The 24,377-nt window shown below is 47.3% G+C and overlaps 2 protein-coding genes across 2 annotated transcripts in view; both read right to left on the bottom strand.

The window, feature by feature from the left end:
- Positions 1–12,013, bottom strand: part of PSMD1 (proteasome 26S subunit, non-ATPase 1) — an 89,442-nt gene extending 77,429 nt beyond the window's left edge. Inside the window, exons 1-6 of the mRNA XM_054571627.1 lie at positions 11,842–12,013; positions 7,833–7,876; positions 7,323–7,396; positions 6,993–7,162; positions 3,499–3,704; positions 1,378–1,521 (exon numbers count right to left, since the gene is read on the bottom strand). Coding sequence (XP_054427602.1) covers positions 1,378–1,521; positions 3,499–3,704; positions 6,993–7,162; positions 7,323–7,396; positions 7,833–7,876; positions 11,842–11,857 — 654 coding nt within the window. The 5' untranslated portion in view covers positions 11,858–12,013. The remainder of the gene's footprint in view (positions 1–1,377; positions 1,522–3,498; positions 3,705–6,992; positions 7,163–7,322; positions 7,397–7,832; positions 7,877–11,841) is intronic.
- Positions 12,014–17,531: 5,518 nt separating this feature from the next.
- Positions 17,532–23,844, bottom strand: CUNH2orf72 (chromosome unknown C2orf72 homolog). The gene is made up of 3 exons (XM_054570676.1): positions 23,238–23,844; positions 20,576–20,689; positions 17,532–20,105 (listed from the first exon to the last, which is right to left on the bottom strand). Exons 1-3 carry the CDS (start codon positions 23,842–23,844, stop codon positions 19,966–19,968), a joined length of 861 nt encoding a protein of 286 aa, XP_054426651.1. The 3' UTR covers positions 17,532–19,965.
- Positions 23,845–24,377: the final 533 nt, after the last annotated feature.

Raw genomic sequence — 24,377 nt, forward strand, 5'->3', positions numbered from 1 at the left:
GAAATGCCTTTATTACCCAGTGATTCCATTTCTTAGGCTACATCTGAAGAAGCCTAAAACACTAACTCAAGAGAATATATGCACCCCTATGATCACTGTACTACTCGACCATAAAAAAAGGGAAATCTTATCCTTTGCAACAGCATGGATGGACCAGGAGAACGTTATGCTAAGTGAAGGAAGCCAGTCAGAAAAAGACAAGCACCGTAAGATTTCACTCGTAAGTGGAATCTAATGAACAAAAATGAACTAACAAGCAAAACAGTGACAATCTCATGGATACGGAGCAGGCTGACAGCCACGGGGGGGTGGGGGGTAGAGGGACTGAGCAAAGCAGACCGAGAAAACTCTCTCGGACATGGCCAACCCGAGTGCTGTGACTGCCGGGGACGGGGGTGGGCGCCGCAGAAGGCGGCGGTGGACAAGGGTACGGGGGGTGTATTTTCTGCACTGACAGAAGTTTTAAAAAACTTGCAAGCAAATCCATACATGAAAAGAGATAAAGAAAATATACCCAAATGTTTTGTTTGTGTTTGGGTAATGAAACCAAAGGTAATTTTTACACTTGAAATTCTTTTTAGAATGACGTAACATAGGTACAATTTTTGTTTTCTTCTTCCTTTTTTAACCTTCATCTCCAAAATTTCCTTAAGTGCTTGGATTATTTTCAAAATAAAAAAAAAGATACACAGAAAGAATGAATGTAACAAAGTAAGCCTTTAGTTTTGTGAGATTCAGTTTCTTCTAGGTAAAAAGGAAAGCAGACTACCATATTTTGCCATGTGTAATGTGCACCTTTTGCCCAAATTTTTGACAGGAAAAAATGGGTAGTACTAATTCCACACCTATATCAATGTTTTTAATTGTTTTATTTATGCTTATGTGTTAAAAGTGTAACTCTAGAAAGCAATAACCATATCCGTATGCAAAATAATACCCTGGAACACAATAATCGGTTTTATATATAAATAAGAAATTGAATTAAAAAATTAAAACTAAGGTTTTTTTTCTCTTTGAAAGTATATTTTATTGATTATGCTATCGCAGCCGTCCCATTTTTTTCCTCCCCTTTTTCCCCTCAACGTTGTAACACCCTCCCACCAGCACTCCCCACCCCTTAGTTCCTGTCTATGGGTCGTACATAGAAGTTCTTAAAAACTAAGGCTTTTTTCCCTGAAAGTTAGGGCCAAAAACATAGGTGTATATTATACACCATAAAATGCATTACTGCATTTTAGCTTCTCAGGGCTCTTGTGAAGATCAACTGAGACATATGTATAACACCATTACAGTAATGTAATGTAATAAAATGCAATACTATGTATAGTAGTGAGGCACAACCCAGCAGTAGAGTGTAAAGTAATATAATGCAATTACCTGACAAACATTGATAAAATCGGGTTTCTCCAAGTTCATGTAGATTTTAACTAGAACTCTTAGTACTTTATTCCGAAACTGTTTGTTTTGCATTAAAGACATGCAGAGCTTGAGGCTATAAGCTAGCATTCCTGAGACATCATTCTGAAAGAAATAATTTAAAGATACATTATCTGATCACTGAAGTATCATGTTTATTTAAAAATCAATTATTTAATCTATATTCTTTAGTCAGTCTAGGCAGCTAGAGATTTAAACCCTTTTAAAACGATAAAAACTTTAAAAATTTTAACCATTTCAGATATAAATCTTAAAAGGAAATTACGTATTTCTCTGTCTTCATAATAAAATGGTTTGAAAACAACTGAATATAGAGTGGTCATCCACGGCCATCCAGGACTATAAGAGGATAGTGTGCTATGCTAAAAAGATATATATAACTAACTGTCCATATACTGAGTGGCTATATTTTTCCATTGTGTCTGCTGAAGTCTTTCTGCCTACAATCTTGCTACAAGAGTCCTTCATGACTTACTGCCTATACTCTCTGGCCAGGAACATAACGTGATAAAACTGTTATTGAGCTCTGAGTGACTCAAGTTTTGAGTACGGCCACATATAGCTGGTGGAAATTTCAACCCCAGACTATGTACATTTCCCTTATGGTTCTACAGAGCATATCCAATATCTGTGACAGCAACCTATAAAAGACCTTCAACATAAATAAGCGTACTGAAGAGCTATAGGGGTATTTTTCAAATAGCAGGATGTGATCCATCAGTGTCTCATGAAATCAACTTAATAGGCTAGCTTTTTAAATGAAATATAATTTTAAAATATCGGTTATATTATAAGTAGTTAAAGTAGGTATTGTTTCATAAAACAAGTTACAGCTATATGAGGACATACACTGGGATATAAAGAAAGAGGCATTTCGTACTCTGCTTTACTTTTTTAAAAACATTTATCAACCCTCTATCTTATATGGTAATTAATTGCCTGGTTGCCTATTCCTCCAATGGATCGTTCCATTTGGCAGGAACTTGGTTGGCTGGTATCTCCAATGCCTAGAATACAGCCTGGTACATAGCTGGCACTCAAAAAAAAAAAAAAGTATGTTGAATGAATGAAAACAAGTATTTTCATTCTATTCACATGAAGACAAGGAGAGGTTACAACTACACAAAAATGAAACATAGTAAAGCAAGGCCCAGTCCATCACATTGGGTGGTTCATTCGTTTACTCAAATAAATATTATCACTGCTACTCAACATTACCTTGGGCTTTGGGGACACAGTGTGTGAATAAGGTACAAAGTACCTGTTATTATGGAGGTTATAATTTGGTGGTAAAGACAGATATTAACTGCCTAATAACATAGTTAATTACTATAGTGGTAAACACTATGAAAAAAAATACAAGGCTCCAACAGACTAATAAAAGAACTGGATCTAGTCTTTGCAGAAGGGGTTGGGGAGAGTATGGGTGGCAAGAATTGATGGAAGGATCTGTAAACAAGTGACAGCTGAGCTGAACTCTGGCTCATAAATAGGAAAAGGCAGGTTAAAGGAAAAAAGGAAAATAATTTTGGCAGAGACAATATTTTCGGCAAGGGGAACAAGGCAGGGTACATCTAGGAGCTGAGAAGAGGTCAAATAGCTGGAGGGCAGACAGCTACCTCGGGGGAAGGATAGAAGCGGGCCTGCAGGCCAATGTCCACCTAACTCAGTTTTGTGCCTTTCTGACACTGGTTGGTGATTTAAAATTATCATAATTACTGCAAAAAAAACCCCAAAGCAGGACTCCAGTTTGTAGTTTTAGCCATAATAAACACAATAAAATAGCAGTTTAAAAATACAGTCTTCTTAAAAAGGGCAGGACAATTAATTCAACTTCACCATGCAAGACTTCAAAGGAATAAATGCAGTAAGATTAACTCAAGTATTTAATGACCACAAAACAAAGCCAAGGTTCTTGTATCAATTATAAAAATAAAACATTAGGCAAAAGAGCACCTTATTATTTTCTTTTCACCTGATTTGGATGAAATTCTCAGTTTTAATAATTTGCTTTGCTGACTCCCCATAAAAAACACGCTCTAAATCACACCATCCACCTACCGACTCCAGTATGGTCTTCTCAAAGACATCCAGTCTTCGTGTCTCCAGAGCGATGCCGATCGCCTGCTTGTACTTGTGATCATCTAGACATCGCTGGAACATCTTATTCACGATGCCTTCCAATCTCTGGTCAATTGGTTTTTTTTCTCCTTCAGGCAAATCTGCATTTTCCACACATTGTTTGGTGTAGTGATCAATGCATTTTGCTATGGGTGAAAATAAAATTACTCTGATCACCTTGTAACTCAGGCCAAACTACTAGAAAGGAAAGGACAATGCCAACACTTATCATCATAAAAACGTATGGGATGACTACAGGGTACTAAGCATATTTCAAAATTCTTAAATGCTCTAAGTTATACACTTAAATTTGTTTACAATTTATACTACTTTGCAATTACATCTTAAACTTTTTAGGAAAAAAATAAGAAAAAGGAAATTTCCCTAGGCCTTCTTCCACCTTCGTAAGGAAGATTAATAGCCACCCATTTTCAATGACATATACAATTGTATCCTCTCTGTAACTTTAAAGAGAAGAAAGGGTGCAAGGACAGCCGCAAACTATAGCTCCAGTAAAGAGAAATGATTTGAACCAGCATAAAGAACTGCTGTCCACTAGATGATCTATATTTTGGGGGAAGCAAAGGACTTTTATAATCAATACACCACATTCAGGTAGAGCTAGGCAGGTCCAGGTACAATTAATAAGAACAAAGTGCCCTGGCTGGTGTGGCTCAGTGGATTGAGCTCTGACCTGCAAACCAAAGGGTCACCAGTTTAATTCCCAGTCAGGGCACAGGCCTGGGTTGCAGGCCAGGTCCCCTGTAGTGGGTGCATGAGAGGCAACCACACATTGATGTTTCCCCCCCTTCTTTCCCCTCTCTAAAAAATAAATAGATAAAATCTTAAAAACAAAACAAAACAAAAAAGTGGCCATCACGAAGTAGACCTTAAACAATTCTGGTTGCAGAAAATCTTTATCAGACCTTAATAGAAGCTTTTTTAATCAAATACAGTTAACTGAGAAAACATTACCCCTGCCCCATTAAGAAACAACCTTGAAAATATACAGGGAGTTTTAGGGAATTTTCCTTAGATAAACTGAGAGGAAAAAAAATGTACAACCCAGTTTTAAATCTGTGCTCTCTCTTAGTAGGGTTTGTGTCGTAACTGTATTCCAGAATCATTCCCAGCAGAAGTCTTATATAACTGGGAGAAGATTTACTAGTCCGGAATTTCTGGATGTACTGCTTATGATACTAAGGCAATAGGAAACCTTTCCCAATTTTTATTTTGTATATCCTCTCACAGATCCCTCTGCCATTAAAAAAAAAAATTCCGTTTTAATAGTCTATGAAATTTTCACATAAAGAAAAGCAAACAGACCTAGACTGTTGAACAGTCACTTTCTACAAGTGAAGACGATAATGTTCAGAGACATGGAAAGCATCTACCACCAGGCAGCCCCACATAAACCTATAGTCCTGTTTAAAAGCAAGATTTGTAAAATGGCAGCATTGCAAACATTTGCAGACCCCTGTTGGAAAAAATTCATCAAAAAAATCCTTCAAATAAGAAAGAAGAGGTGAGTGTAACTCCTTACTTCTAACTTAAGTAAAGTGCTCTAGCTTCAAATGATATTTATGGTTGATTCTTTAAAACCATCTGGCCCTGGCTGGTGTGGCTCAGTGGACTGAGCACTGGCCTGTGCACGGAAGGCCACTGGTTCGATTCCTAGTCAGGGCAATGCCTGGGTTGCAGGCGAGGCCCCCAGTTGTGGGGTGTGAGAGGCAACCGGTCGATGTGTCCCTCTCCTATCCACCCTCTCCCTCCCTTCCCCTCTCTCCAAAAGATCTTTGAAAAAATAAAAAATGAAACCATCTGTTCTTTCCATAGGATCCACAAATGAAAACTCCAATGAGAGTTCAACAGCAGTGAAGTTACTTGGAACCTTTCACACTATCACAGCAAAATTTTACTAAAAATGTGAAAACAGAATCCTACTTAGACCTTCAGGGACAGTTGAAAGTACACCTTGTGTAGCATTTCCTAACTTCTGAAAGAGAATATCAACTTTTTCCTTTTAAGAGTTCAGGTCAATAATTCAGCTTTCCTCTTAACCAAGAATTCAAAAAATCACCACACTCCAGACAGAGAACACATCCTTGGACTCTCTGGAACTATGATCTACGGCTTGCTCTTCATGAGGACATGTCTGAAGGGTATGCAGTCCCTTCTTTCATCTACTAGATCAGGAGTTTTCAAATACTTTTTGAAGTTATCAAATCTTTGAACAAACTCATACATAGCTGGTTCAACTTGCAAAACAGAGTAATGATTTTCAACTGGTATGCTACAAGAATTTTTAAAACATGCAATACCTGACTATTTAGTCAGGGGTACTGATCTTTTTTCCCTTAGATCATCAAATAAAAAAAATGACAACAGCCAACACAAGAGCCATCCAGTATGAGTGCACTATCTTAAACTATAAATATGTATTGATATCCATGTATCTTACTGTATATAGTTGCATCTTATTGGTCCTATCACATAATAAGGTTGTGTTTAGTTGGTTAAATCTTGGTACCAGAAACCCTTATATACAAGTATAGGTACTTGATTTTATTTAAAAAGTCACTTTTAGATAATTACTATTTTTTTGTAAATTAATCAAAATTATACCTATTTTTGTCAGCTCGGCAAAAAATATATTTTTTGGTGTATCACAGAATTTTGGTAATTAGATTGTGTGCCACGAGATGAAAAAGGCTGGAAACTGCTGAGATAGAGAACCAGAAGCCTTGTCTATGTCATCTCTTTACTTCAAAAATAAGCAAATGAGAAAGCAATGGTTACTAGAAGAAACAGTATGGATTTTCAAGTAAACCTGGGTTTTAAATTCTGACCCTCCTATTTAATAGCCATGTGTGTTTACCATCTTGAAACTTAAATTTTCTCATTTGTAATACAAGGCTGGATCACTCCTCAGAGAGCAGCTGTGGAATAAACCACAGTATGAAGCATGACTGGCCGAGTGCCTAGCACAATGGAGAGACACAATAACGGTTTCCTGTATTAGAAATAACTCCATATAAATTGCTATCAATTAATTTGTTACTAATAATAATCTCATTTAATTTTTTCACATGTATGCCCAATCGGCCAGAAATAACCATAATCACCAACAGTTATCCTTGTGTTAAGTTAAACTGTTTCTGGATCATTTCTTAGATTCATTCTTAAAATATTTTGTGAGGTATCTTCATTACTACCCTTATTAATGTTATTGTTTATTGTGACAAAAATAAAGCACAGAATTGAAAATTAGATCTAAAAACTCAGCCTTCATAAAATTATTATAGAAAGATTATTAACTTCCAATTAAAATAAAATTTGGCAACATCAAAAATAATTCAGGGAAAAAAGCGCTATACGCACCAGAGCAAGAAAGAAGCCGACAAGATAAAGCTTTAGCAGATGAATATAATTACCTATAATAGTCTCCACATACTCAGAGTTATCACTGACATTGAAGAGGTCACCTGCTCCAAGTGCATAATTCAGAGACTCCTCAAAAGCCCCCAGGTGATAAAATACTTTAGATGCCACTAAGGCCGCAAACTGCCGACTCCGGAAACCTTCATCTTCATACAAAACTTCTCTGAAAGAATAGGAAGTATAGGCCTAGTTCAAACTGTGGTTTTCCTTAAAAATCCCAAAGTCTAAATATTCAAACCACAATTTAGTAGCAGCAAATTTATAAATGAATTTATAAACCACAAGACCCACATCTACAGGTAAGTGATAAAATAATTTCTTACATTTTGTCTACAGACTCAGAAATTTCTGCCCAGAAGTCATTTACAACTGCATTCAATTTGTGTAGTGCAAATTCCTGTAGAAGATAAAACAAAAATTCAATTTTGAAACGGACTCATCATTACACATCTTAAAAAGATAGTTTCCAACAAATCAATGACAAAATTGTCATATTCAACTAAAATCTTTCATCTATTACAAATATAAAAATTTACCAACTGCCTTGTATTTTCTCTTTGGTTTACACAGAAGGAACAATTTTCTTATGCTGTTGATAAACTGAGGGGTGGAGGGTGTTCAGGTGCCAAAGCGAGGTTGCCTTAGCTTTGCAAAACTAGGGAAAACCACCTGCTGGTCTCAAAACACTGTCCTCTGGGCCTCGGGTTCAATGACTGGGCAGAGGCTGGGCAGGATGGCCATTTTAAATGATGGAAGATATACAGATAACATTAAATTCAAAGAGCTTCAGTTAATTTTGTACTACCCCCAGTTAATTTTTCTTTCACTCATACCTTAAGCTGTGGTTCTTCTTCATCCAGAAGAGAAATAATTCCAGCTATAAGACAAAAGGTATAGCATGATTATAAAATATATTCCAAGAGAGACACTAACTTGGTCAAAAACATGATAGTTGGAAAAAATAAGTATTTTTCTGAAGGGTGACTTCACTAGAGGAATAATTATTTTTCTTTAAAACTGCAAAGGTTTATATTTCAAAGTTTAAGAATTAACTGTTATCAAATCCTCATTAACACTACTCACATCATACTGTTTGCCTAATTCACTGGTTTTCAAAATGCAATCACTGGACCAACAGCATTAGCATGACTTGGGAACTAGTGAAAAATGCCAATTTTTGGCCCATCCCAGATCTACTGAATCAGCAGTTGTGGGAATGGGGTCCAACTATGGGGCCATTGGCCTTCTTTGCGATACTGATGCTCGCAATAGTTTGAAAATCAAAGACCTAATTTACTGACCAAAACAGGAAACTTTCCCTTAAAAACTTAGAATAAAATTACTCACAAAATTATATAATTATATACAAAAGAAGGGAGTTATTTAGTCATCAACACGTCATGGTAAAATATTTTAATTATTTCACAATACCTATACAAAGGTGTCACCTTCGTATCACAAATAACCCAGGTTTTGTTAAATGATGAGCAATCTTACTTATTCTGACTTTAACTACCCAAGTAGTGTTTCCCATATGACCTTGAGTTGCTACCACTAACAGTGGAAAGTGAACAGCTGTCTTCTCAAAAAAAACCCCAACAAAACAAGGATAAAAAGAAAGCACCTTAAAATATAGTCATATGTAAAAGGGAATAGTGAAGAGGGGGAGGGAATTGTCCTTAGACCTTAGACCTTTCTGTAAAGAAAGCTTCAGCAGTCTTTACAGAGCCATATAGGAGAATACGAAATTTAGCGAATGCTAGCTAGGGCGTACCACTTATTCTAAAAGCATAAAAGCAGATAACAAGAACTTTTTGGTATTCTACATTGGTAAACAAGTGCAGGAGAGACTGAACTGGCTGCATGGAAAGAAGACAAATTAAAGAGTGCAATCAGTGGGGGGGACGGCGGGCACTGCAACCTTGGGATGTGGAAGAGCTGAAAACAAAATGCTTTAACTGTGAACAGATCATAAATAGAACACTTCATCAAAGTACTAAAAAGGCTACCCCAATACCTATCACCAACCAATAATGTGTTCTGAACTGCTTTTACCAAAAGAGGTGATAGATTTTTCTATCATTTCCTGTCTTCACTTTTGATTAACCTGTCACACAGTTCTGGCTTAGAAATGAAGGCCCTGTCTACAAATACTCTACACTCCGTACGCGAGTAACAAAACAGCACTGTCCCTTAGGTGGGGGGTGGGAGAACAGGGAATGGAGAAGGCTAAGGATGCTAAAACATCTCACATAGGAAATCAGATATTACCTAAAATTGCTGCATCAATTTATAGCAACGTTTGGATATTATTCATAAATATGGAGATATGTTTCCAAAAAACCAGCTTAAAAGTATAAAATGGCTGGCTCCGGGGCGAGGAGGGGAAGAGGGGCAGGAGACCAGCAACAGCCCCTCTCAAGCCGCCCCCTCCCTCCAGCACACACCTGTTCTCTCCCCCCCCCCCCCCACTCCCTTCCCTTGTCAGCCTCCAGAAAAACTTAGCCTGTGTGATGGCCTCTTCCTCAGGCCTGTGTTCTCAGTGCCTCACGGGTAAATGAAGCAATAAACTGACCAATCCACACCAGAACCACGTTGCTAGCCTGTTTAGCACCAGGGACAGATCCTACACCAGCGTGAGAGAAAGGATCTGACAAAAGGTTTGGAGCAGAAGCTGATCTGTAACCCACGAAGTGTAACAAATGATAGTAACAAATACACCTTAAAGATCCTTCCTCCTGCCACACTCCAGAGGTTTAAATTCTTTGTATCATGCTCCCCCCAATGCTCTTTGAGTCTCTACTTCAAATATGCTACTCTAGGGACTGATTTCTTCACTCAAGACATACTTTTGAACTGCTAGGCTGTATTTTAAGAATTATGAATACCAGTTTCCTGTCCAAAATTCTACCAGAGAAAAAGACAGTAATCAGACGAGTAAACAAACAAAATCATTACAGAACTGTGATGAAGAGAGGAGACAGCTAAGGGGGAAGAAGGGAGGTAGCATGTTTTAATGAAATGATCAGGGACAATTAACATTTGAACTGACAATAAAGATCGAGAAGCTAAGGGGAAACTTGAGGACAGGAGCCTAGGAAGCAACGGAACGCGCAGGGAGCCTGAGGCAGGAGAGAAGCCGACACAGCCAAGGCACAGAAAGGCCTGTGCGCTTATTAGGTGCAGGGTGCAAGGGAGAGAGCAGTACAACACAAGGCAGAAACCACCCCATGAGGCCTGTGCTTAAGGGCCTGGATTTTACTCTAAACACCCAGTAAAGCACAGGAGGACTTTAAGGAAAAGAATGATAGTATGCGATGAAAGTTTTAAAAAGAATACTCTGGCTACTACAAGAATGGACTGCATGGCCCAGGCCAGGTGGTTTGTTGGAGCATCGTCCTGTAAACCAAAAGGCTGCAGGTTCGATCCTGGGTTGGGGCTCATGTGGGAGGCAACTGATCGATGTTTCAGTCCCATATCTATGTTTCTTTCGCGCTCTCTCCCCTTCCTCTCTCTCTGAAAAAAATCAACAAACATATCCTCGGGAGAGGATTTAAAAAGACTGTGTGGAAGTAACGGTGGAAATACAAAGTTTCCAGGCTGTTACCATAACCCAGGCAAGGGGTGAGGCAAGCTTTGGGCTAAGAAGCAGTGGTAATGGGTAGACCTGGAATAGAATGAGGCCTTCATCTACAGGTGGCAAGACACTTCGTGCTTGCTTTATTTTTAGAGAGCTGGCTGGTAAAGCTCTTCCTTTTACAATATTAAGCTAAAATTCATCTCCCAACCATTTTTATCTCTTGGAGACAAATGTCTAATTCCATGGACAGATGACAGCTCTTCAAATCTTTGGAAATGACTTATGTCTCCCAGCATCTCCACCAATTTCTTTAAGCAATCCTCATAAAAAAATGGGGTTCTGAGCTCCTTCCAAGTACAAGTTACTGCCCTCTGATCACCAGTTGTTTAGAACAAAACATTTGTGGGACAAGTGTAGAGTAAAGCAGGTGGAGAAAAGGGTATGTAGCAGGCAAAGAAAAAAGCACCGTGGCTGTGGACAGCTCTAAGCAACTCCATCTGCAGCGAAGGCGTTTAAAAGTCGCCACTCAAACTTGATTTCTATCGCTTCTCCCGTTTCGATCGTCATCACACGAATGTACGCATACGACGGTTAGGTAAGTGTATGAAACCTGCTCTGCACACCTGTGAGTCCCTTCTCCAATGCAGGATACTATTTACTGAGCACCTAGCCTCAAAATACCACAGCCTGCTTCTTAGCATAATGCTGTCTTCACCGAACGCGAAGCCTCTCTGGGTGCTTAACGGAAGACCCTTGCAGCAGACCCAGAATCGACTCGCCTCAAATGTGATTTCAGGTTTCACTCTAAGAGTGGAGCTGAGCCAGGTCCACAAGAATTTGCATAGGAGCTGGACCGCCTTACAGTCCAGCCGCACACCGGGGGTCTTCCCATCCCAATCACCTGCTAGTAAGGACTGGGATCAGCCGGCCCCACGTGGCCCATTTCGGGAGAGTTAGAATTAAGAAACACTCTCCGGGTCGGAGAAGGGCCCAGGAAGCCCCTCCGGGTCGGGGCACGGGGGTGTGGCGGGAGGGATGCCGAGCGGGGCGACCCAACGCGATTCCCCCGAGCCCAAGGCGGTCGCGGGGCCCGCAGGGAGAACCGGCCACACTGCCAGTCCCCGGCTCGGGAGGGGGCGTTGGGCAGCGAGCGGCCGCCTAGGCCGGCGCTCCGCCGGGAGGTGCCCAGTCACCGGCCCTGACTCAGCTTAAAGCCGGCGCAGCGGCTCCTCCCTTTTGGAGCCCGATGCGGTCACTCTTACCGGCTGAAGTGATCATGGCTGCGCCCTGCACTCGCCCGCCCGGTCGCTCTCCGCCTGGCGCCGCAGCGTATCTGTCAACTCAGGACCCGCGGGCTCCGCCGTGCCTCCACACTGCCCTGGTGCGCTGCTCAGTCAGTCGCCTTCTCGGGCCGCCGGCTCACTTCTCGCGCAGGACCCCGCTCGACCCGGTCCTGCCCACCGCCCCGCCTGCCGCTCAGCACTAGTCCTCTGCCGGTTTACACCTTCCGCGCCGCCACCGCCGCCCTGGCTCGCGCGGAAGGATACACGGAGGGCTTCCCTGTTTTCTTTAACCCTCCTCAAGGTCAGAACTCCTACGTCTTGGGGGACACTCTTCTGCACCTGGGATCAGGCTTCAGAATAGGCACCCCTAGAAAGAGGCCCCCCTATACCGTCACCCGCCATTGCTGAGAAAGAGAGTTGAGGGGAAGTGAGAATGGTGCTGGCGACGCCACCTGCTGCGTGGGAGGTCTCGCTGCAGCGCTCTCCCAGCCAAGCCTTTGGGGGTTAAGGACGTGGCAAAGAGGGTTTTCTTTAAAAAGCGTTCATCAAAAAAATTTAAAAAGCAGAGGCCGTCTTCAAAACAAATTCCCACAGAAAGGCCTTTATTATAATATGGAATCCATTATTTATTATTAAGTTGAACAATGGAAGTTCTGTATTTCCGTTTGGAATAGTTAATACTGTACGTTTACGTGACTTGAAAAATTGTAACTATAAAAAAATATACTTTTTTGAAAAGTATTTCAAAGAGGAGAACAAGCCTTCCAGTTTTGCTTCCCATATGCCCTCTTCCTCCCTTCCCCCATAGCAATGAGTTCTTGATTTTTAATGTATCTTTAGAAATCTGAAATGGCAGTTGTGATCACCGTGTACAGTCTTATACCAGCTTCAATAGCCAATTTACTTCAATAGTACTAAGAAAGCATTGACAAATATTAGTGGCAAATGATGGCATTTTTAAGCCACTAGCCTTTCACTTTAATTGGACAGCAATTACTAAAGCTTATTTCTCAAAACACTGTAACCTAGCCAATGTTTTGTGGTTGAATTACCAAATTTTGGTTGATAACACATTTGAGTGTACATGTGAATTGAAAAAAATACAGTATTCTTTAGCAATGGTTGTTAAAATATATTAAATATAATTATTAAACACGTTTGAAGACCCACGTAGCTCAGGTTGAAAGGCACTTCCCTTTAAATAGATTGAATGTTTGGGACTATCATTTTACAGAGGCACTTTGACTGTTACCTCGCATAGACACTCATGTTCCCCAGACTCCTAAAGGAATAAAAAAACAAATGCCAACAGATAATGGGTATGAGCAAAGCAGAGTAACAAATCCTAGCTCAGCAGGATGGTGAATCCCAACCGACACTCAGGGATGTTGCTCTCCCACCTGGATGGCTGCCCACCCGTGGCTTCTCCCTCTCCATCCTGTTCTGCACTCTTTAATAGGAGCAACCTTTTCCAAATTCAATTCTGACCACTGCTTCTGCTCCTCAAAACCCTCCGCCCCATCTTGGGCTCTGTTCTTACACTTCATCCTTCCGTGTTTCTTTCCACAGCTGTCTCCTCACTCCCTGTTCTCCCCAGGAGAGAGCAATGCTTTCAGTTGCAAAGGACAAGGTGGTGGCCCCTAAAACATACCCCTGCAGCCTTGCCCTCTGTCTGCAGCACTAGACTCACACACCTACCAGACATCTCTGCTTGATGCTCCTCAACGACCTCAAAGCTGCACGCACTTGCCGGTGCCTCCTCCCCCTCCCCCCCATGCCTCCTGCCTTGGTCTCAGTGTGGTGAAGGGCATCCACCAGCTACAGAAGCAGGACCCTGGGAGGCACCCTTGACTTGGTCTGCACCAGATCTGGTCTCCCTATTCTCTCTCACACCAGCCCAGTTCCCATGTCACTCCTTTACTCACTGGTCATCTCCCCCTCTTCTTTCCCTGGTACAACAGCTTCCAACAGCCTTGACTTCCTGTCTACTATCTCAGAATTCTCCAGTCCATTCTTCACAGCCAGCCAGAAGCACTACTGGAAACAAGGAAGACCAGGACCCTCTCCTCCCGGCTCCTCCAGGGCTTTCACCCCACCCCACGTACCCTCCATCTTTATGCCCACTCCTCTGCCCTGACATGCCACGCTCCAGCCACCCAGAACCACTGTGACTCCTAGAGCAGCCAGGAGGCTCTGTACCTTGTCTCTGACCTTGATACCTGCTCTTCAAGGTTCTCTCCTCCTCATCTCTGTCTGATATGACTTGTCTTGGGTCCCCCTCTAGCAGCACCTCCCCCACGAAGCCTTCCTTGACTATTCTACCGTGTGTCCCCTTACAGCCTTTCCCCCACTATAGCTATAGTCATGTCTCTTTGCCCATGTCCCAGTAGAACAAGGAAGTACTCAAGGGCCCAGCAACTTCTTATTCATCCCCTGTAGTAACTAGCACAGTGTCAGGCACACGGTAAGTGCTCGATAAATGTTCGTTGGGTGACTGGATGAACACAGGGTCAGTGAGCTATTGACACAAGGCCTGTGAACTCAGACCTAGATCTCTGAAACCTCTGCCCTCTCCAAGTCTCTGGAACAGGCTCTATTTATTTTCAGAGAAGATTTAGGACACAGTAAAATCACAGGAAGAATTCTTATAAACAACTGCCTCCCTCCAATTTTAGGAGTGACACAAAACGCCTTAGAGCCCAGATGAGGACAGCTGTGGGCTCACGCAGGTAGGGGCTTGGACGGGGCCTGTGTGAGGGTGAAGGGAGGGAACCCCCAGCAGGCGCTTCCTTTGCCCGTGTGCCCACCTTGGGCAAGATTGACTCCTAAGTTTTGCCACTATTTTCGGGACTTCCGCGCGGCGCCCTCTAGTGGGCAGAGTGCTCTACAGAAGGCGAGGAACCCGGGATGCGGCACGCGCCTTGCTACCACCCTCTCACACCCCCAAATTCCTAGCCTCTTGCCATTTAAGTCTTGGGTCTTAGGAGGGCTCGGCCCAACTGCCAGGAGTCGGGCTTGATTGCTTTTTGAGCTACAGCGCGATGAGGTGAGAAGAGCAGGCGTTGGAGCCAGGCGACGCAAATGAAATAATCCCTGCTCTGCCACCTAGCAGCACTGCGGCGGTGAGATCACCCGAGCCCTGTCACGGCGGGGGCGGGCCCAGCTACCTGGCAAGACTGCTGTGAGGGGACGTGCTCTCTTCCAGGGTCTGGCATACAGCAGTGCTCAATAACCCCAGACCTTTTGTCACCGGGGCTGGCCCCGAGGCTGGTGCTTGCTCCACGCAGAGCACGCATGCACGCCACATGCTTTTAGAATAAAAACATTTATTCTTGGGAGCAGAAATGCGAAATGCAGCCAGTGACAGGGTCCTCCCTCCCGTGGGTGGGCGCTTGGTGGGAGGGAAACGCCCGGCCAAGGCTGGAGGTGGCCTGGGTGCACTGAGGTGCAGAGAGACCAGAGAAGCCGTTGGAGACGCTGGGCTTTCCTCCCTCTAAGGTTGGTGTTCAGGAAGGGAACTCCTCTCTTAAGCAAGGGAAAGGGGGCCTTGAAAGAGTTAATCTTGGAAACACTGTTGTCCCCTCGCCCACACCCACGCCCACGGACTGGGATGACCAGCCAGCTCTGGGCAAGTGGCAGGGGTAGGAGGAGCCACAATGAACCACCAAGGCAGGTCATTGTCCTGTTCCCTCGCCACCAGCCACAGACGCTATGGAGCCCTTGAAATGTGGCTAATGCAACCCAGGAACTGATTTTAAATTTAATTTCATTGCAATGTAAAGACCGATACCCAATTAAGTTATAGGAAAACCCTTAAGTATATTTGCAACAAATTGAGGATGTGAATTTAACTGTAAATTTAACAAAATCTAAAGACAGACCAAGTATTTCAGATAAAAATTGAATCTCTGAATTGGGTTGTAGGCGTAATTCTCACAGGATTTCAAATATGCAAATGTCTCGTTAAAATTGTTTTACATTCACAGATGAAATGATGTTATTTTGGACATATTGAGCTAAATAAAATATATTATTAAAATTAATGTCACCTATTTCTTTTTGTTTTTCTGACGCGGCTACTAGAACATCTAAAGCTACACGCGCCTGGCATCAGATTCCTCTTGGGCAGGGCGGGTCTCGACTCACCAGAGGTCCTGTTCCCTGTGACCGCCCGCTCAGGCCTGGCCATTTGGCCTGCTGCTCTGTCTTACCTGCTCCTCAGTGCTGACTGGTGCCGAGGCCAGACCAGGCACAGAGGCTGAAGGTGAGATCCACTCCTGTCAGGGAGCAAGGCACTGAGAGCGGCTGTACTGGCAGCCCCGATCCTGTAGGGGGCAATGTGCCCAGGATTGTAGGTGGTTGGAGTGAGAGGCATCTGGGGCTGGGCAATGGTCCGAGGCAACGCCCTGGTCTGACCTTGGCAGCCAGTGAGAGAGAGAAGGGACTCAGGGGGACAAAGCAGAGCCCCCGTTTCTACAGCCAGGACTCAAAATGAGCGCTTGGTCACAAGGACGAAGCCAAACACCTAATTACTGCAAATAAGTGCAGCGCAGGACAGCAACAAGCTTGACTTGAGACTTACCGTCTAAACTGCTACCTGAGGGTGTCTGAATTTCACAGGTCAAGCAACAGGCAGGTCTGCAGCAGGTGCCCTGGCTGGGGCTGGGGAGTTCAGGGTGGAAGCCAGGCAGGGTGCCCCTCTGTCAGCCCCAGACAGTGCCCAGCCTGGGTTTGGACTTGAGCTTGCTCACTCCGGGCCCCTGTGATCCTGGCAGGGTCCCGCGGGGAAGGCTCTGCCTCTGCTCCCAATTAGGCAGCCCAAACATAACGCCACCGGAGGGCTCGGGCTCAGGGGCTAAAGGCACCGGAGGGATTCCTACAGGATCCTGGCTGCCCACCCTGCCTGGTACCCCATTTCCCTTGCACTCCAAGACTATACAAGGGGCAGGCAGCCCAGGCCAAATTCCATGTCCGTCTTAATCCCTGACTCACTAAAACACAAAACCAGGTCAGCAGGGGTTGTGCGGCCCTTGGGTACAAACCACCAGCTCCTCCTCTGTGCTGGCTGCGTTTGCTGCCCAAGCAGGACCCAGCGCAGGCCTCCTGACCATCGGGCGCCAGGCTGCGCGTGGCTCTGCTGCGCTCTGAAGTAGAGGCTGCTTTTGAGTTCATGTGGCTGTCACCTCCCTTCCCCAGCGACACTGGGTCCTGACTCTGTCAGGGTTAGGAGGGGGTTTGTTGAGGTCATGGTTTCGGGGGGCTCAGCCCTGGGGCCCTTTGCAGGTTTGCCTCAGTTTTGGCTGGGCAGCCGGGGAACTCCTCCTGTGGGGCTGGCCCTGGAGACAGACTCTTGGAGAGGAAACTGACACATACATTACAAAAGCGCTCTCTGAGACCCAGTGGAACCCATGTTCTCTCGGTGAACATGAGCGTGTACACACACCGACATGTACCCCCATTGAACGCCAAGCTAAATCCTATCTTTAAAAATCTTTTTAAATATTGACTTTCCAACTCCAGCCAATAAAGCTGTGGAGAGAGGTCACTCAGGGCAGGACCAGGGGACTTTCAGGCCAAACTGTTTCAGAGGGTCCCACCATGAGCCCCCATACTTGGCTCGCAGGGGCTCCTGCAAGGAGCACCTCCAGAGAATAAAGGGGGAGACCCATCCTGTGTTTGCTTAGACCGCAGTGAGGTGCTGTTTGGCTTTATTAGATCCAAGGAGTTATCCGCTCAGTCAGAAGCACTACGACTGCCACTTTACCAAGATTAGTACCCCCGGGCCCAGACTGCGACCTGCCAGAGGCCCCTCGCCCACGGCTGCTGCTACCACTCACCTAACCCGGGGAATCCACCCTCAGACAGGCCCATCCCAGCTGTCAGACCTTGTACATGGCCCTTGGAGCGGAGACCCACCGCCACGGTCCCTCCCGGCACCTAACTCTTCTGTCTGCTAGAGAAGAGCGACTAGTCTGTTCCTGAAGGCACGGCCGTGTCTCACGGAAGCCAAGATAGGCCTGGAAGAGCCTCAGTCCCGTCTGCGTCAGTCGGGAGGCAGAACCTAAAGCGTCGTCCAGAAAGACCTTCTCTCTTCAACTATTCACAGGAAATACTGAAGGTAATGCAAAAAATGTGCAAACCACCCGTTCTTTATACCTGAGGCTCGGGCACTCGGATGCCCACCAGGACCGGGACCAGGCAGGGGGCCTATATAAGTGAAGGGCAGTGGGGGGGCTTGGGAGAGGGGCCCAAGTCGGGGGGTAGAGATGATGGCACGCGCCATCCTCCACCCAGAAAACAAGCTTTTTAATATGTGCAATCTCCTAGGTTTCGAATATTGACAATGAACTCCTAAGTTTTTAAATACAGCAGAAGCTGCTGCCTTGTGGCTTCTGCCTTAGACAATTTTCTAACTTAAGAAAAGCTCCCTCCCTGCCCCAAATAATACAAGTCTAACCAAATCATTACAAAGAAATTAATGGATAAATAGAAAAAACATAGCAGCTTCAACGACACCAGTCCCTCTACTTTAAAACAAAATCAGCAGTAATTCATCGAGTTCATTCTTGTGTAGAAGGAAGCCAGACGGGTCCTTCGACTGGTGAGATAGCTTTGCATTATTAAAATGACACATGCTGTCAACCCACCGCAAATCAGGTGTCCTCCGACCCGGCCTCCCACCAGCAGGGATTAGGCCCCCTGTTGCAGAGGCTGAGCTGAGGCATAGAGCATTAAGGGGTGGTCTTTAACATTGTCTCTCAGCGGCAGAAGGTCTCCCATTCCACATTTTGGCACCAGTCACACAGAGAGCAGAAATATCTCGAGGAAGCGACACAGCGCCTGGCAGGATGCTGGGCAAACGGCAGGCACAACTGCACGTCTGCTGGGTGCATCAGGCGTGAATGAATGAAGGTAGCCTCTTCCCTGAGGGAGTACTTCCTGCGAGGGACAATCAGGAGCTGTCCTCGCCATTCCAAAGGCTGGCTTTCTCCAGGGGCAGGTGGGGAAGACGAGGGAGGTAATGAAGAATTCCCTCTCTGAGTGAACAGATGGCCTTGCTGGCTTTTAAAGGAACATCATGGATCCTGTCTGACTCACGGAGAAAAAAGGGATTCAGGCACTCAGCACTTCCGGGCTGGGTCGGCTTTGACCCTGGGGTAGGACCTGAGATTGAGAGCAAGTCCTATGCCCTTGCATTAATCCACAACCTAACTTTCCTTCTCTTTGGTGCTGTGGACAGTTCCCAACATCCTTATTCTTAAAGGACTTGGCACTGAAGATCAATGTCAACATGAGGAAGAAAGAAAGACCTTTCTTCTCACAGGTGTATAAGGCTATTTCTGTCCTGGGCCAGCAGCACACGGAGCTCCTTGACTCTGGTCCCTCCAGCCCAGGTGGCAGTGCAGTCTTTATTCTGGCTTGTTCAGGACCGATGGTCCAGGAAGCCCAACCCTCTCTGCCTGGGAGACTCTTCCTAGATTTTGACAGGGAGAAGACATGGGCTCCTTCAGAGTTTCTCAAAGGTGCCATGACTGGCATTTTGAGTGGAGTAATTCTATGCTATTAGAGTTTGTCCTACGTAATGGGAGATGCTGCTACATGCCGGGGGCAGCCCGCATTTCTAGTGCTGCCTGCGGCATGGGGATAGCCTGGTCATTGACAGAGTGACAGGTCCAAGACCCGCCTCCCCCTCTATCTGATGATTTCTGTCTGGTCCACAGTTCTTTCCAGCCGCACCTGAAATGATGGATGCTCACACATGCAACCATGGGACACCACAGCACCACAAGGCCTCAAAGTAGACAGCCATCAATGGCATAGAGAAACCAAGGCACAGAAAGAAAAAAACCATCTCCTGACCCAAAACAGCGTGACCAAACATGAGGGGAGGACAAGTTCCCAGATGGTCCGTTTTCCTAGGTCCGGCTTCGCTTCCTAAGTCCCGCCGCCTTTCTGGGAAACGGTCCATGCAACCGCTCCCTGGAAGGTGGGGCCTTTGTACTGCCGGCCACCCCACGGTCGACCTGGAGACCTGGGGGCTCAGTGATGAGGAGTCAGCCCGCAGTCCTCAGGTCAGAGCTGGGCAGCCCGGGGGTCCAGGCTTCATCTCGAGTCTCCAGCGGGCTCCGCGGGAGCGTGGCTGGCGCCGCGGCAGGCACCTGGCGCCTTCCCGGGATCCTCACAGTCTCCGTTGGGAAGCACGACGGTCAGCGCCAGCTCCTCCTCGGGCTCCCGGAGGGTACCTGGAGCACAAGAGAGCGGGTCACCCCATCCGAAGATCAAGTGTGGCAGTAAGTGCGCTAGGAATGAAAGGGAGGAAATTGGCTCCAGTGACTATCTACTTAAAACAACGACAACAAAATACGTATCGAAAGCCTTAAAAATGCACATACCCTTTGACCCGGCAATTTCACTTCTAGGATTATATCCTAAGGAAATAATTAGGAGTAATTAGTGGAAATGCTGCAGCCATCTTGCTACCAGAGCAAGGATGAAACAACGCAAGGGTGGCCCTGCAGAGAGAAGGACAGGACCCGAGTCCCGTTGGCCGAGCCTGTGTGCCGGCTCCTGGTGCCAGGGCACTGTGCACCGCTCGCCCGCGCCCTGCACACATGGCCAGTGCTCTGCGGGCATTGGCCCTCTCCCTCCCTAAGGTCCCTGTGCCTAATCCCCAGCCCCCGGCTCTCAGAGGCCAGGAAGCCAACGCACTCACCCTGAGCTGGGCCACCGGGGGAGGTTGCGTGTGGGTCCTTCCTCCGGCTCCAGGGACCCCAGGAGAAGCAGGCCAGCAGCGCTGGGAGCCCGGGTCTCTCCCAGGCTCCTTCCACTAGAAGGAACACAAAGAGCCCGGGACAGCAGGTCAGACGCTGCTCAACACGACTGAGAGATTTTCTCCTCAGAGAAACAAGGACTTCGACAGTCAACTGCCCTAGTTTCAACTGCCCAATTAAAAACAAACATTCTGATTGGCAAAAGGGGGTGAAGTTTTTGTACTTAAAAAAAACAACCAAAAAGAAAAGGATTGCTTTATATATTTATACGTATTACACCATTTCATTCTCACAAAAACCCTGCGGTGTAGGTACCATGTTGGGGAAATGGCAGCGACAAGAATGACATGAATGAATTACAATGACGTAGCACTAAAGAAAATACGAAAGGAGCCGTAACTTCCCCCTGCTTTTTAGTTCAAACTATTTCTTAATATGAAGAGACTGAATCTCCTTTTGATAATCGCACACAGAACTCTTATACATTGATTCTAGTTTCCTAAGAGCCCCAACCATCCTGCAACAAGGAAGCTGCGACAGTTAAAAAAAAGACTCCAGGCAGCCAAAACACAGAAAACCCTTGTTTGTTTTTCTTTACTTGGGGCTTATTTACTCTTAATTTGCACCCAGTTCTAACAAGATTGGATTCTTAGTTTTTCAACCCAAAGGCAGCTGGGTTAGGTATAAACTGGGTAAAAGGGCATGCCCAAAGGCAGGCAAGCGAAAAGTACCAGAATAACCATGAGGCAGCAAGGAAGGAGACTGGGAGACTTCAAAAAGCCAGACTCGATTGCTAACAAAAACCTTAGCAACGGGAATGTGCAGGCGGCGCTGCCCACTGCAAAAGCCTGGAGGAAATTGGTGGACAACCAGCTACAATTACACTCATGACCTGAAGGCATTAAGGAAAGGTATCATATTGTGTAGTATGCTTTTTATAAAAGTAGAAATGAGTTTAACTTTGTAGAAATTTATTCACATCTGAAGTGTAAACATTTCTTGCGTGAGACTTTAAACAAGGATTCTGCATGCTAGGCAGGTGCTGGGACATGGGAATCGAGCAGTGATTAAACTCATAAGGGAAAGTGACAAAACCACGTGGTAAGGGATTAGAGAGCAGAGGTGGGTTTGGGGATTTCGCTTTTGAACTTGCAAAGGAGTAAGTGGGGGTTAGGGAAGGCTTCCTGGAGGAGGAAGTCCAGTTCTGAATGACGAGATGGGACTGGCCAGGTAAAGAGGCAGAAAGAAAAAGCTTTTCATTCCGGGCAACTGCAACATGTGCACAAAAGCTTAGAAGGTCAGAGAAAGCCTGGCTCTGGGGAATTAAAAACTATTCCTTGGTAATGGGAAAGGGCTCAGAGAATTTTCTAGGCACCATTTCATTGTGCGGGGTGGAAAATTTCCTCCCAGGGGGCCAGGTCAACGAACGGGCTGGCATCCACTGTCAGAATGACACCCAATCTCAGGCCATGCCCCGCCCATTCAGCGTGCTCGTTCGGACTTTCACCTGAGGCAGCGGAAAGGGGTTGGGGGGCGGGGCGTGACGTTTAGGCAGGCGCTACAGCTGAGAGGGATGGCCTCCATCCAGGCAGGCCAGGCGGGCAGGTATGTCTGTGACATCAGCGGTACCAACTCGGCTTGCTGGAAAAGGCCCCCCTGCAAGGGTGGCATGTCTGGGCTGATAACACAGCGGTGCCCCGGAAGGCAGAGCACGGCCTCTGTCTTCACAAGGAGTCTTGGCAGAGGCCGAGGGGAAGGCTGGAAGGCTTGGCGAAGAGCAGGTTGGGCAGGGGGGTGGGGGGGGGCGTTGCGGGGTTGGCAGGGAGTGCAAAGAAGGCTCGCGCATCTCCCAGCTTTGCCAGATCCAGCTATTCTTCATATCCGTATCTTACTGGACACTCGAAAGCTCCTGGGAAACCTTGCGCACCAGGATGGAGGAGATTCTGACCCTTCTGCCGATGGCAGCCGAAAAAGACCCTCCCTGTCCTCCCCACACTTCCGGAGAGCGGGAAGGGAAGGGAGGGAGACGCAGCAGGGGCTGCACAATCAGGGCGGGTAGCCAAGAGGGACTAGAAAATCCTGTGCCCTCAGTCAGCCCCTCACGCCCTCGCCCCACACGTCCAAGTCCCGGCATCTGTCCCTTGCCTTCTTCCTGCGACCCGGTGGCGCTGACACACTGGAGCTTCCGCCACCTTCGCATCCCCAGCTGGCCAGCGTCCCAGGAGCTTCGGGCGCCACCAACCCGCTCCCCCGAGTCCCAATTCATTCCTATTTCCGCTTTGAAACTTGCGCAACCCACGGCTTTCCCATCTCCCCTCAGCTCCCAGATCTTTGACCAGCCGAGCCCAACTCGCTTGTTTGTCCCGTCGGCTTTCCTAAGTCCCTGTCTCCCATGCACTCAGGATCCTCATTGGACAGACTGGACCCCTGGCCCGGGGTCTGTTCCGAGCTCTCTGGGAGGCTCAATGCTAGGCGCCTCCCCGCTCGGGGCCAGTTACCTCGGTGCAGCAAAAGGGGTGGGACTAAAGAGTTGCAACTTGGGGGCCTTCCCCCAGCAGCCGCCGCCTGCCCGCTCCCCTCCCCCCGTTCTCGGCGCCCCCTCACCTGGTCGTGCGGGACCGGCGGCTTGCAGGGCTCTGCTAGCTGCCGCCTGGACTGCCAGGCTGGAGGTTGGGTGGCCGGGACAGTAGGCGGCCGCCTGCACCGGGCCCCCCGCCTGGCGGCCGAACACGGTGCGTAGCAGCGCCTCCAGACGCCGCAACACCGGCGCCACCGAGTCCTCGGGCCCGGCCTCAGCCACCAGCACCCCGACCAGCGCCGCGCCGGCCGCCCGCCGATCGCGCACATCCCGGAGCATCTCCCGCAGGCGGCGCCGCGGCTCCCTGGCGGCCAGCGACGACGCGCGGCACAGCACGAAGACGAGCGGCGAGTGGATGGCGCGCGCCCTCGCCGTCCCGGGTGCCCACCTCGCCCGCGGCGCGCCGGGCCCAGCGCCCTCGGCCACCGCGTTGCCCGCCTTGCCCGCGGCTTGCTCGGTCGGGAACACCGCCCGGGCGAAGTCCCGCAGCAGTGCGCGACTCTGCTCGCGCTCCCACAGCTCGCCCACCAGCAACACCTGCCCGCGTCCGCCCACCGCCTCCACCAGCGCTTGGAAGGGAGGCTCCCCCGGGAGCGCTGGCCGGGCCGGCGGCGCCTCCAGCTCGCGGTCCATGCTCGCTGTCGCTAGTCCTCTGCGGCCGCCGCAGCCCAGCCGCCGCTGCCGCTCTGTCCTGGCGGTGGCGCCCGGCCCAGGGAGGACACGCCTCCGGGGGCTGCGCCCGGCCAGACCCCCAACACGCAGGTCGGGCTCTCCGCGCCCCAGGCGGTAGCGGGGCCGGGGGCAGGGGGCAGGGGGCAGGGGCTTTCTCCCCAGCCCTCTAAAGGGTGGCGCCTCCCACAGTGCTTGTGGCGGGTTGGGAGCAGGGGCAGGGGTGCTGTCTGAGCCGTTCGTTCACCCATCCATCGGTCCATTCATCCATCCAACAACTTACTGAGCACCTACTAGGTGTAGGGCAGCAAAAAGGGGAGGAAGACAGAAAATTACCAAGTGAACAAATACTCCCTCACAAATTAGATCGTTCTGAGACCTGGAGCAGATCTGCCTGAGAAGTCCACGTGGTTTGAGGAGAGGCACTGGGGAGTCAGGGCCTGCCCCTTCCTGCTGCTGTGGAGTGGTGATGGCGGTGGGCGTTGGAGAAGGGGGTA

The sequence above is a fragment of the Pteronotus mesoamericanus genome, unplaced genomic scaffold (assembly GCF_021234165.1).
Source record: "Pteronotus mesoamericanus isolate MK-2021 breed Mesoamerican mustached bat unplaced genomic scaffold, CSHL_Meso_final contig_1018, whole genome shotgun sequence".
NCBI lineage: Eukaryota > Metazoa > Chordata > Mammalia > Chiroptera > Mormoopidae > Pteronotus > Pteronotus mesoamericanus.

Excerpts from the sequence above, each read along its gene's own strand:
- CUNH2orf72 (XM_054570676.1), bottom strand. The coding sequence starts at position 23,844 with ATGGACCGCGAGCTGGAGGCGCCGCCGGCCCGGCCAGCGCTCCCGGGG. Across the intron at positions 20,690-23,237 it reads CGCCGGTCCCGCACGACCAG|TGGAAGGAGCCTGGGAGAGA; the intron begins GTGAGGGGGCGC and ends TGTTCCTTCTAG. Across the intron at positions 20,106-20,575 it reads CCCCGGTGGCCCAGCTCAGG|GTACCCTCCGGGAGCCCGAG; the intron begins GTGAGTGCGTTG and ends CTTGTGCTCCAG.